Source organism: Aythya ferina (genome assembly GCF_964211825.1).
Source record: "Aythya ferina genome assembly, chromosome: 2".
NCBI lineage: Eukaryota > Metazoa > Chordata > Aves > Anseriformes > Anatidae > Aythya > Aythya ferina.
Window position 1 is genome coordinate 50121563 of NC_140297.1, and position 13177 is coordinate 50134739.

A 13177-nucleotide genomic window follows, 5' to 3' on the forward strand; every position below is an offset into this window, starting at 1 on the left:
TTTTACACTAATATTAAATATAATAATAAGAAGAAGAAGAAAAAAAAATTGCCACAAATATATACCAATTCAAGGACCTCCCAGTATTATTAAAGTGTCCAGGAAGTCTCAGTCTAGCTAAACTGTTGTAGGATTTGAAGTGGTAAAACTAAGGAATGTAACTTCTCTAAAGAGAAACATTTTAGAAGATGGTAGAGAAGAAAGATTTCATAGAATTCAGAAATGAGTTGGACAAAAATATTAAATATTAAATTAGGTAAATAAAATGTAATATTTAAGCCACCACAAACTCAGACAATGACTTTATGTAGTGTTTCTATTCTGGGAAGCTAGTTTTTGAAATGAGGAATCCTTGTGTCTGCACTTGCTTGTATTTCCTTAGCATCACATTACATCATACGCAATGACAGTTTCTGGTGCTGATAGTAGAAAATAAACTCAGAAGAAAAAAATTAAAATAAAATAAAATAAAAATTAAATTAAATTAAATTAAATTAAATTAAAAAATAATTAAAGACACCATCTGATTAGAGTTTCATTTCTGAATGGGAGAGTCATTTTTTCAGCAAAGTCACATTCCTCAGTTCTTTTCTAAGAATGTTGCTGTGGCCATGGGAAACCTTATAATGACTTAAAAGGGAGATAGCTGGACCTGATGAAGGTGGATAAAGGGCTGGATCCCTCCCCTCTATCAGAGTGAAAGAAGTTCATTCTCCCACTGCTACATCAAGCAGATGGGACAGCAACTAAACAGCAAAGTCACTCCTACCTAGAGCCTTGCAGATATTTGGGGTCATACAGAGGGTTACATTTCAAGGTGCATTTTCTGCATTTACTTATTACTGTTACCTAAGTCCGTAGGACTTACCACAAACCGAACAAGCAGCCGAACTGCCAGAAGTGTTTGGCCATGACAAAAACTGCTGACCTGTGTTGGACAATCCTCAGTCTTGTCCAGTTGCAACCAGTCTCAAAGCTTCCTATAGATGGGAAAAAAATCAACAGATCTAGTGAGTGCTTGTATGTAGAATGCTCACACATCACTGAAGTATATTATTTATATCCCTGTATTGTATTCCTAAGTAAGCTGCATTGCTAGGTATAAGATGTATAGCTTTGTGATTTATCTTATACATTTATTGGCACACAAGGATATGTACATATCTACATGTATGTGTTTCTGTGTGTTTATTACATTTTCTCATTTAAAAACAAAAAACAAATAACAAAAAATGAAAACATTTCCACATTATCATATTTTTCATCTAACTTTTATCTCTGAATAGGCAAGTATTCTGACCACTCACTAGGTTGATATTGCTGACTTTGATACATACATGATATATTCACAGAATCACAGAATTTCTAGGTTGGAAGAGACCTCAAGATCATCGAGTCCAACCTCTGACCTAACACTAACAGTCCCCACTAAACCATATCCCTAAGCTCTACATCTAAATGTCTTTTAAAGACCTCCAGGGATGGTGACTCCACCACCTCCCTGGGCAGCCCATTCCAATGTCTAACAACCCTTTCGGTAAAGAAGTTCTTCCTAACATCCAACCTAAAACTCCCCTGGTGCAACTTAAGCCCATTCCCCCTCGTCCTGTCACCAGGCACGTGGGAGAATAGACCAACCCCCACCTCGCTACAGCCTCCTTTAAGGTGTCTGTAGAGAGCAATAAGATCACCCCTGAGCCTCCTTTTCTCCAGGCTGAACAAGCCCAGCTCCCTCAGCCGCTCCTCATAGGACTTGTTCTCCAGGCCCCTCACCAGCTTCGTCGCCCTTCTCTGCACCCGCTCAAGCACCTCCATGTCCTTCTTGTAGCGAGGGGCCCAAAACTGAACACAGTACTCGAGGTGCAGCCTCACCAGAGCCAAGTACAGGGGGACGATCACCTCCCTAGCCCTGCTGGTCACACTGTTTCTTATGCATGCAATATTGTAGTGGCAAGAAACAATAATATTAGGAGACTTCAAAAATGCATGTGTACATTGACAAAAAGTCACATCAGGGTCTGGTGCTCAGACCAAATTTTTAAACACTGCTAATGACATGTTCATGGATCTGCTGTAATGAGGAAACCAACAAGAGGGAACCAACAAGAGGAAACCCTTGAACCTGAGCAGCGCTTCAGGCACTTCTGAAACTATTACTCATCAAAGTAAAGTTGTGGTTAAAACCAATTGTCAATGGGTTTTGAGCATCATTCCTCACAGAAATCTGAATACTGAGGCCAAAATCCTAGATCTATCTTCTTAAAACTGTCAGAGTTGAAATTTAAACTACAAATCAATAATTTCTACAAAGGTTGAGCTGAGTGTTTCACAGTGGGATTAAAACCCTTATAAAAAATAGCTAACAAACAGAAAATATCTGTTAGAAAATATCAAACAGCTATCACAGAAAATATCTGAATTCTACTGCAAGATCTAATCACAGACCATCCCTAATTAAAAAAAAAAAAAAAAAAAAAAAAAAAGGCGATACAGGTAGTACAAAATGGGACCACATCCTATTGTTTCCACGTAGAGGTTTCGCTCTGGTGGGTTAATGGTTTTAAACTAATACACCTCACCAAGGTTTGAAAATAATAATTTATATGCATGTGTTTATGAAATGACAACAATGATCTCAATTGTCTTTGTACTTCTCCCTACTTTACTTCCAAGTCACATATATTTTTAATTGCCTGGCTTCTTTGTGTTATTTTTTACTATTCTTAGTCTAGAAAGTGTTATTGGATAAGCTTTATCACATTAATTGTTCTAATTTAGTATTGTGCTTTTTAGTAGAAGAATCTAATTTGAAATGGCAAAGGGTTAATTATGAAATTTTCCAAGTGAAAGTCCCAATGAAAGAAAAAGATATAGGCTAAAATCAGTGAAAGACTAATTTTAGAATCTAATTTCTACTTCTTATCTTTCTTTATAAGATACTCTTCTATTAACCCTACATATGGAGGAACATCTCTAAAATAAACATGCTTTTAATGTTCTGAATGCCATTCCAAATACAAGCAAAATGGAGCATTTGTTAAACAAGAACCCTAAGTTTTAATTTTTTTAATTCAATATATTTATACAGCTGATTAAACATGACTATCTAAAGACTTGCATGTGCCTTTTTAATTATAAATAGATGTAATTGCATGTAACAAGTTCAATTCTCTATTTTATAAACTCAGGCTTCTGAACTCTTCAGTTTAAATGTGGCTATTTGTTTAATAATATCAGTTTCATGGATTATAATACTTTCTAATATTTTATATTAGTATTTGGAACAGGATAGTTTTAGACAAACCAACATTATACAAGGTAGCAAGCAAATCTCTGTTCCCAGCAAACATGGATACAGGCACAAGCACAGATCTCTGCTGGGAAATAAGGCCCAAACAAGAGTCTTTGCATTTGAAACCTGAACCCAAGGCCTTACATTTTAGGGATGTGCAGACACAGTGTCAGCTGGTGAGATTTGTTTTGATGAAAACTTTGCATTTAAAGAGGAGACTGTTTCAAAGATGGATCTTTGGCTTCCAAAAGAACAACAATCCTATTCCTGCACTGACATGCCCAGTGGCTTCTGAGGTTTAAGTAGAAGACCCTCCCCTGCAACTGACCCTTGCAGAGGTATTTACCAAAACTTCAACAGCACACAAAGCAAAAAGCACATAAGAGAGTACTTCAGTTAGTCTGCCTCTTTTCTCCTTAGTTCATCATATCTGGCAATTGCTCATTGGTTGCTATCTCAGCTGGCCTATTTTGTTTGTTCAGACTGAAAAAGGAAAAGCCCATCTTCTCAGGAGATTGCCAGTGCAATGTAACAATCTGCAGTGATGACTTCTCATGAGATTTTCTAATTTGAGCCAGATATAATGTCCCAGAAAGAAACGCTAGCTTTCAAGGGCAGTAAATCTGTACAACAGGCCAGTACTCCTGCATTCATATGTCTAGCCTCACATACATCTGTAGACAATTAATTTGGTCAGCCATATCAACATTACTCTTACAGGGGCCAGTGGGCCTCAGTACACGGGAATAAGATACAAGGGAACTAGCTTCATTTTCAACTTTGCCCATTCAACATATGAATTTGAGCAAATCAGTTTGAACAAATCAGCAATCTGTTCAATTCTCAGTGTGTTCCAATTCTACAACACGAAAATTACATAACTTTCTGACATTTCTAAGGCACCCTCAGTTACTTGAATAAAAAAAGGCAGACATTAAAATTTGTTTTCAAACAAATTTCAAATAACTCTCAGGAGAATCTTCCAAATTCCACTGCATGACAATAGAAGTTGTACACTGAAATCATTCAGGCTTCTTTGCTGAAGTCAAGAAGTCACTTTTCCTGCCCACTGTGTTACCTATGCACACTTTTCTGACAAATTTCTCAAACCTCTGCAGTTTGGTGGCAAGATTTCCTCATAACACTCTCAAAAAGGCCATTCATGCTCTGTGGCTATTAAATACGTTCAGAAAGTCTACAACTGGCACATGGAAACAAGGAAGTTTGCTTTTCATAAATTAAATAAAATGAGAATCTTGTGTCATGTAGCTGCTACACAAGTTGAATCTGTCACATGCTGCAGTTGTGCAACTAGGTATATGGACTTGTCTCTTCATTCAAGTTGTCAACTCTCCATGAAATTGGTAAATAGATGGAACTCAGACTATAAATTATTCTACTCCATTTGGTTATTTATTTACAGGTTTAGGGGAAAATGCAATTTTTTCAAAACATACCTACTAATACGTAGTATATGTGTTTATACACTGTAACTCTGCTGGTAAGGAATCTATTGGAACACTTTTATTTCCCAGTATTTAAACTCTGCTGAACCCGGCTTGTAACTTTATCTTTTAACATCCATCTATGTATTTTACTCAAGTGAAAGTATCTAACAATGCACAGTAGTTTGTTATATCTGGCCTCTAGATGATGCTACAATGCTTTTAACTCTCTGGCATTTAGTAGTGTGCTACATGCAAGCAACTTTGAACTGTACTCAAACCATTTGGTACAGTAGCTTAATAGCAACAGAAATATGACTCCCTGTTTACAAAAAGCAGAAGCATAGAAGGACCAAGGCCTTTTTCTTTAGAAGGTTTCTACTGCAAGTGTGTTATATTAATCATAAACTAAAAGATGTTATTAGATTTGTTTTCCTGCATTTCATAATAAAAACACAGTGACATCAAGAGTAGATCAAATTTAACTTTTGCTTGAATCTGTAGCAACATCCTGCATTCTTAGTTTTCTCCAAGACCTTTAACTCCACTTTGATTTTCCTTGTGGTAAATATATATGGCTTACTGGCAGACAACCACTGGTAAAATGTGATGATTAACAAGAATTTTCCCAGTTGCAGAATATAATCTCCTGGTGACTCAGGTTATCCCACCGAGAAAAAAGTTCCTCTTGTTTTGGTGCACTTGTTGCTAGCTGACTTTAAAACCATGCCTGAATAGACTTTGGCTGCTTCCTAATCCTTCTGCTTCCTGTTACTCAGTGATGACTTCCTGTCCACCTGCTGTCCAGATCCATGAAAGGATGCAGGAAGTCTACATTTACGATTCCAAGAGTAAAAGTTGAAAACAAGAGTTGCAGGAAGGTCACCAAGAGAGTTTAAATATATTTATATATGGTGTTGTTATGTATTTATTTATTTAGAAAATCAGATGGAGTGAAGTAAACTAGTGAATTTTATCTCAGACGCTCTCCCATTTGACATCCTGAGAAAAGTCTTAATATTGTGAGAAGAATGTGATGAAGTTCTGACAAGTACTTGAATCTTTACACTATTACAAATGTACTACATTCTTTCCAAAATTTCAATCATGCAAATCTTTGCAATCATGCAAAAATTAGTTGCACATTCTTTGGTTTAATTCTGAGAAAGGCAGCTACATGTTTTTAATTTTACATTTTTCACCTAATAGTTGCTAGTGATTATAAAGTAGTGACTAGCCAATGATAGCCACACTGCCATGTTTGTACCATGTTAAACTACACTGTCGTGCTGAGGCACCAATCCTAAGTAAGTTACTTGGCAGTAAACTCAGCTGCATACGTATTAACCTTATGTCTTTAATATATTAAGAATTCACAGATACTGCACTCCCAATAAAGGATTTCTTCAGGATGAGAAGCTGAAAAAATAATTCATTAGTGTGGTTTAATTTGTAGGCAATACTGTCTCTTCATATCCTGGAAGGATGTCCAAAGAACTGACCTGTTGGGAAAGCTACCTTTGAACCTCACATCCAGAATGCATAGAAAACCATCCCTACTTTGCCATATAGCTTGTTACCTACCACAAAAGCCAAGGGAATCGTGGCTTACACTCTTCCCCTTCTCAGTCCTGATGAGCTGACTTTGTGTAGCACACTGCTCGATTAAAAAAGCTGTCAAACAAACAGGGACCCCTAAAAAAAGGAGGAGACAGTAAGATAATGAATTCATCATGTGCCCAAATGTAACTGTTCATACTTCAGTTTTATGAAAGAACAAATTGCATGGAGGGCATACTCACTGGTCTACTGGTCTGCAGCCAGATAAGTTAATGTAAACTGGGGAAGGAGAGGAAAGGAACTTTAAATCTTTTTTTTTTTTTTTTTTTTTTTTTTTTATACCCTCTAGTTTTTCACTCTGCACCTAGCTGCTGTCAAAGACCTCAGCATTTGTGGCCTGTAGATAAATATGTCAGTGTCTACAGTTGTGTACAGTTGTGTAGAAGATTATTTATGGGAGATGGGGGAAGGGAGTTCGTATTTGCCTTGCATGAGGTAATCAGTTCCTGTGTATAACTCAGGCAGTTTTTACAAGGCTAAAAAAAAAAAAAAAAAAAAAAAAAAAGAGACAGACAGACAGAGAATATTATCTTATGCTTTCACAGTCCACCTAAGTGTCACACAACAGTTTATCTGAGCATATGAATCTACAGCTACACACAGTAGTTCATAGATCAGCAAGACAGCAGTCTCTTTAAAAGGAGGTGTGGAAAAAAATACCAAGAGAACCAGCATCTGAAGAATAGTCATTGCTACAGTTTCTGACAGCTCTTCAGGCTGTAGAGAGCGTTCTTGATGACAACCCCTTTAACATTAACCACTTCCATGTCTTGATTAGACAGTGATGGCACATCAAGTGAGGGGAGAATTCTAGCAGGCAGTGCTGAAAACAGATGTCACTGCCACAGCACTCCTTCTGCCAGCTGCCTGGGAAGAAGCTCTCTGCCCTGCAATAAAAATGGCATGAGTTCAGATGGATTCCCATACCACTCATTGCATCACACAAGACGTACCTCAGGAGCAGTGGATGAAGCATGGCATAGAAACTAGCAAACCTGCAAGGGAGAGGCTCAAAAATCCAGAGTCTAACAAGACTTAAGTACCACATATTTACTGGAAACCTGTGGCAGTTATATTAATTTCCTATTGGAAATATGAAAGGAAAACCTAGCAACTAATAACATATATCTCCAAAATTAAAACCTGGCTTAGAACCCAAAACAACAGGATTTATTTGTTCTTCTTAGTAATATTCTCCTAAGCATTTATTTTACATATTGGCTAATATTTTTGCAGATGCACTTTGTAGATGGAAAACAAACAAACAAACAAACAAACAGCCCTATTTTTCCAGGGTCAAAAAGATTTGTGAGAAAATAATATTTTTGCATTTATAAATATTTTTAATTTCAACATCTAAACTTACTTTCCCTTTCAGACATGTTTATTTCACCTATGTTATCACAAAGCAGCACAGCACAGCATATTTCAGTGCTATCTTCAGGCCATGAGACTGATCGTGTAAAAGAGATGCCTGGGGTTATCATTCAACCCTTGCCACTCAGAAGATGCATAAATATGCTTTTTGGCAGTGGGGTTATCATTCAACCCAGTACTCAGAAGATGCATAAATATGTTTTTCTGTGTAGTTATCTCTAGCACTGCCTACTCCCACACAGAAATTGCAGGAAAGTAAAATTATTAGAAAACACATTACTATGTGTGGAAAGAACAAGAGTGAACAAAAACTTCCCAGCATAAAATTCTAAGGTGTGCATATATGGTGAAGTCTTTTCCTGCAAGCAAATAGGGACAGATAATGAAAAGGGAAATGGTTTTTCCCCCTGTTGTGTGGAAATGTTTGCTTCACACTGCCCTCATTTAAAATAAATAAATAAATAAATAAATAAATAAATAAAAATCATTCTACAATAAAAGCTCCCAACAGCCTTCAATAATAATGTCAGCATAGGTTTTTAGGCTATTGTAAAATAGTACCATTTCATTTCTAAGAATTGGTAAGTTAAGTTAAACACAGTAGGAGGGTGATTTTTTTCACCTATCTGCAGGCAAGATTCGTTTCTTTGCTCCAGATCTCTGACATAGAATACAACATCTGAAAGAGACAAAAATATCCTCAAAGCACTATGCCAATATACGTAACCTTGGCTACAATGTTCAGCCTCCATAGCCATAATGTGCATTCATTTGAATTTCTATAAGGAGACTATTTTAAAAGGGAAAGGATGTAGAAGTTTAGGTGAGGCTTGATGGATGCACAGTCCAGGAGGCTAGTGAGTTGTGCCTGTCTTTACCAGATTGAGCTCTGAGTGAAGCTAACCACGACTGCATGGCTTTGCATGGCTGTCTGCCCTTTCAGATTTTTCACTGTGGTAACCAGCTGATGTTCAATGAGACACTGGTAGTGGCACAGGGCAAGAGAACCATGAGATTTGTCAGAATGCAGTTAAAGTCAAACAAAAATTGAGCAACTTTGATTAAGGAATATGATGTTAAACCAGACGTAAGCTTTGAGGCATGGGGATTTTAATCTGGGATGAGACACCCTAAAGTTACATTAATGTATGGGAGAATCGTGGTATATAGGCAAGGAGATGACATTAGCAATAGGCTGAAGACCAGAGCAGAACACGCAGCATGTTAAATGTTTCAGGGAATAAACTCAGGAAGGGCAAATGCACAGGCTCCAGAGGCAACACAATAGACTGACCTTCTCAACTTTCTTTCTTCGGCCTACCATGTCACCCGACATAAATGTGGGCAAGGAGATAAAATAAATGAAAGATGGATCTCAGCAAGTGGTCAGGTTTTCTGCTACTGTCTGCTTAAGCTGCTTTGTGTAACAGAGTGCAGAGATGAACACAAAAACAAGCAGAGTGTTTCTGGCCAGCTGTTTTAGCATTAGAACCAACATGAAAAATATTAGCAGATGTATTTTCAAACAAAATAAAACAACAACAACAACAAAAAGACAAAAAAAAAAAGTGAAAAGGGTGGGGAGGAAAGCTTTAACAAACATTCTGTTACAGGTATAGATTTGGTACACTTTCTTAGAACAGGCAATGAGCAATGGATTTATTTGGAGGTATTGTACAATGTAAAATAGTAATTAAATAGCATTTCAGCTATTTGCCAACAAAATATAAATTTGGATTGCCCAAATTTATCAAAAATACACATTGATCTCATCCGATTCTCACAGCCAGAAATGATCTCTAAAAGCCAAAACATCTCATTTCAAAATTTTCAAAACAGAATATTAGGATTCTAATCTCAAACGGTTTTGAAAACATTATACTTTTTATTCAACAACAAATTAAAATGAAACCAAATGTTTAACCTGGAACAGCCACCCACACCCTTGAGTAAACCAACAAATAAACAAACAAAACCAAAACAAAACAAAAAAGTAAATTATTTGCACAGCTGGACTACTACTTAGGAAATATAGGCGACACAATTGATGTCTGACTAGTGTCTACCACATCCAACTCTGAAGTGGTGTGTAAATTAAGTAAAAGCAAGAATGAGTAAAACTTTTAATGACTGCACTTTAGTTAAAGACTGGATCTCCCAACATAGCCCCGCATTAGTTGGTGGCTTATATCACTAAAATTCTGTTATAAAAGCTCTGTGAACATGAGAGAATTTGTGTCGGTGAAATCACCACCAAGAAGTTAATAACTGTCTTTCCCTTGGAGGAATAAGTTCAAGCCAAGCAGACAAAATAAGAAATATCTTTAAAGATTTGGGATCTAAAGCCAAGAGATGCTGCAAAAGGGTTTTCATTACTCTTGAAAATATTCTCCAGCAATAAAAAAATGGACTGCAGACTAAAAGGAAATAAAGTAGGAGGAAGGATCTCTTCTGCCCTTATGCTGAGCTGACCCTGGACTGATGACAGCTTCATTTTCCACTTGGCACAGGATGATTTTGGAACTCCCCCAACTGTATGAGAAGTGCTCCCAAAAATCCTGTGGCCCACTTGTGACCTGAAGCAGAGTCCAACAGTGTGGGTGAATCAGATCACTTAACACCTTGTCAGAATCAGAATAAAATAAATAAGCAAAATAAAATAAAATAAAGTACACAAAAGGGAGAGGAAGAAAAGCACACTCCCGCACTTCCTGGCTAAAGGATGTGATCAGGGCAGGGCAGCTCACTTGTTCCATTCCAAACTGAAAACCAGACCCCATTCCCCTGTGGCTTTCCTGCACACAGTAAGCTTTCTGTATTTTAAGCAGTATGTTCAAGCTTAAAATTTCTTGTTATTTCCATGCAAGCATTAATTTCAACTGCATAAGTGCCCAAACAAAGAGATCAATTCTCAGACAGGCTCTGCTCAGTGACCAATTGGGTGGGAAAGAGAGGGAGGTACTGACTGTAGCTAGGTCCTGACCTAGTGTGGTCCCAAAGACAGTGGGAGCAGCCCAGGATTTACTGCCATTTACGCAACAAGCTGGACTTTACAGCAGTGATGGTTTGGCAAAGCATGACTCTGTTTTGCATTCTTTCAATTGAAAAAGAGTTGTTTTTGCTGTGTTTATAACCAGGGAAGGAGTTCCCTTCTCCTGGCTGGCCAGGAGACTGGCTAATTACATCCAGGACAAGCTCTTTTTGCACTGGAGTAGTGACCAGGAAGCCTCACAGAAATAATCACTCCAAATTTTCCTAAGACTTAAAAGCATGGAGTCCGTGACATGTTTTTTGACTCTCAGCTTTATCTTTGTTTTCATTGAACTATAGTTTATTAGCCTTCTAATTTGAAATATCCCATATCTTGAGTAGTTTAGAGCCATTGGATGATTGTGATTTAACTATATGAGGGATTCACAGTAGTAAGACCACTTTTATTCTCAGTTCAGGCAGGAAGTGTGTCGGGGACTAAGAAATGAACATATTCCTGCAGGTGATGGCAAATAAGAGCACTGAGAGCTGTGTGGACATATTGACTGTATTCCAAAATGCCATTTGCACAGCCAGCAAAGCAGACTACAGCCAACTCTCCACGTCTCTCTCACCTCCCTCCAGCTCCCACTGCTACAGCTATTAATTAGTTCCACATGTCACCAGCTTGTGTCTAGAAGTGAAAGTCAGGGAAGAACAAAAGTCCCAGTGGTCTGTGCTTCATTCTAGGGAGTGATATGTCCCCGTGCTGCACTGCCCAGCATCCTCAGTTCCTGGAGTGTAATGCAAGATAGTGTAGTGTATTAGCTTGCTTATCAGACCATAAATTGTTTTTGGACTTGGGGTGGCCTAGCAAACAGACTCATTTTAATAGTGCTGCTCCTGTCAGATCTGATTTGGCACTCGATGTATGGGGCAGATAAGCCACATCCCATATAAAGTTACTGAAGACAATAAAAAGCTCACTGCAAGTAACAGAATACATGGACATACACATAACAGTAAAATCACAGTAATCAGAGGTATCTGCAGCATGCACACTTACTGCCTGGCTTCAAGTGGCACCTGAAGCTCTGGCTCCACTGACATTGGCTCAGAGTTCATCACCTGGAATGCCTTTTTTCAGATTAGCCTCAGCCCTACCCTGTTAATAATATAAAGCCCTACAGAAACCTGCTCATTTAGGAACGGTGTTCAACAGCTTAAACAGAGGCATCTAATGCATGTCACTGGTTATCTAAGAGACTTGAGTAGATCTGGCAGGTAAAGCATGGGAGTCCCTACATGGACAGGCAGACAGAGGTTGGACAAGATATCTAAGAGCATCTAAAATGGCAGCAGATCCCACTTTTTGGCACGTGCATTGCTCTCTATTACTCCTTTAAAGCTGTTATTGTCATTCAGGCTGATCTGCACATAAAACTAGTGAGCAACTCCCACCCACTTGAGATACAAAGATTTTTGATTTAAAGATGTTTATCTTGACTGAGCTGCCACAGATAGATTTAAAGATAGTCTGAATTATCTTCAACAAAAGGGTTCAGTCTTTCCAATATGCCCTTAATCATTTCCCTAAAGAAATCTTCCCTAGTTGAACTCATTACCTCCAAGGAGACACTTCACTTAAAAAAAAAAAAATGTATTGGGTGAAATCTTGGACACAGGCTGTAATTTAGTTTCTCAATTTGTATGTGCTGCCTGAATAGCTCTAAGATGCTACAGTAGTCAGAGTCAATTTATTCCAAAGGATTATAATCATACACTACAAGTCACAGAGATGCCACACTAAAGCCGTGTTGCTGTGGGATTCAGAATATTTGGGGGTGGGGATTTACTGGGTTAGTAACTCTTTTGTTCATTCTAAAACTGCTGAACTGCAGTAATATTTTGAGTCTTACAGAGAAATGTCTTTGCAAATTTATACTCCTTCATAAATTAAACTGTTTAGCAAAACTGCTTAGTAATGATTTTACATTTTGGCTTAAGCACAAACCTTTTTAATCTGTTGTGCTATAGCCTGTACTCCTCGTGGGGTTATCAGTTAATTTAATAACCAACTTTCTGTCTTCCCTTTTAGTTGAGGCTTTCTTATAGTCCTTCAACAGATTTGATCCTGCCTCCAGGATTCACAAATAATAATAAAAAAAAAACATTTCCCAGAAAGAAGAATAAAATTAAAATTATCGAGCATCATTACACGAAAATGTAGCCTCTGCACAGATTCTGTAAGATCCCACCATCCCAACCAAAAACAAAAAAAAAGCTTTACAAATACAGTGTGGCTCATTCAGAATGGCCTCTTCTGCCTTGTTTTACTAATTATCTAAAAAGGAGGCTCACTATAAAAGCTTAGGCTTGATCGCTTGGGAAGGCAGTACATCTTGCATAAACAGGTGATTTTACATGCACAATTATTAGGACACGTTTTAAAGGAGTTTCAAGACAACTTTAA

At 37.7% G+C, this 13177-nt stretch overlaps 1 protein-coding gene across 3 annotated transcripts in view; it reads right to left on the reverse strand.

Annotated features, from left to right (window-relative positions):
• LOC311431390 (uncharacterized protein) overlaps window positions 1-13177 on the reverse strand; it is a 541797-nt gene that overhangs the window by 181020 nt on the left and 347600 nt on the right. For 2 of the 3 annotated variants that reach the window (XM_084508854.1, XM_084508853.1), the window contains exon 3: window positions 869-980. In XM_084508854.1, coding sequence (XP_084364980.1) covers window positions 869-980 — 112 coding nt within the window. The remainder of the gene's footprint in view (window positions 1-868; window positions 981-13177) is intronic. The other variant, XM_084508855.1, reaches the window with a different exon arrangement.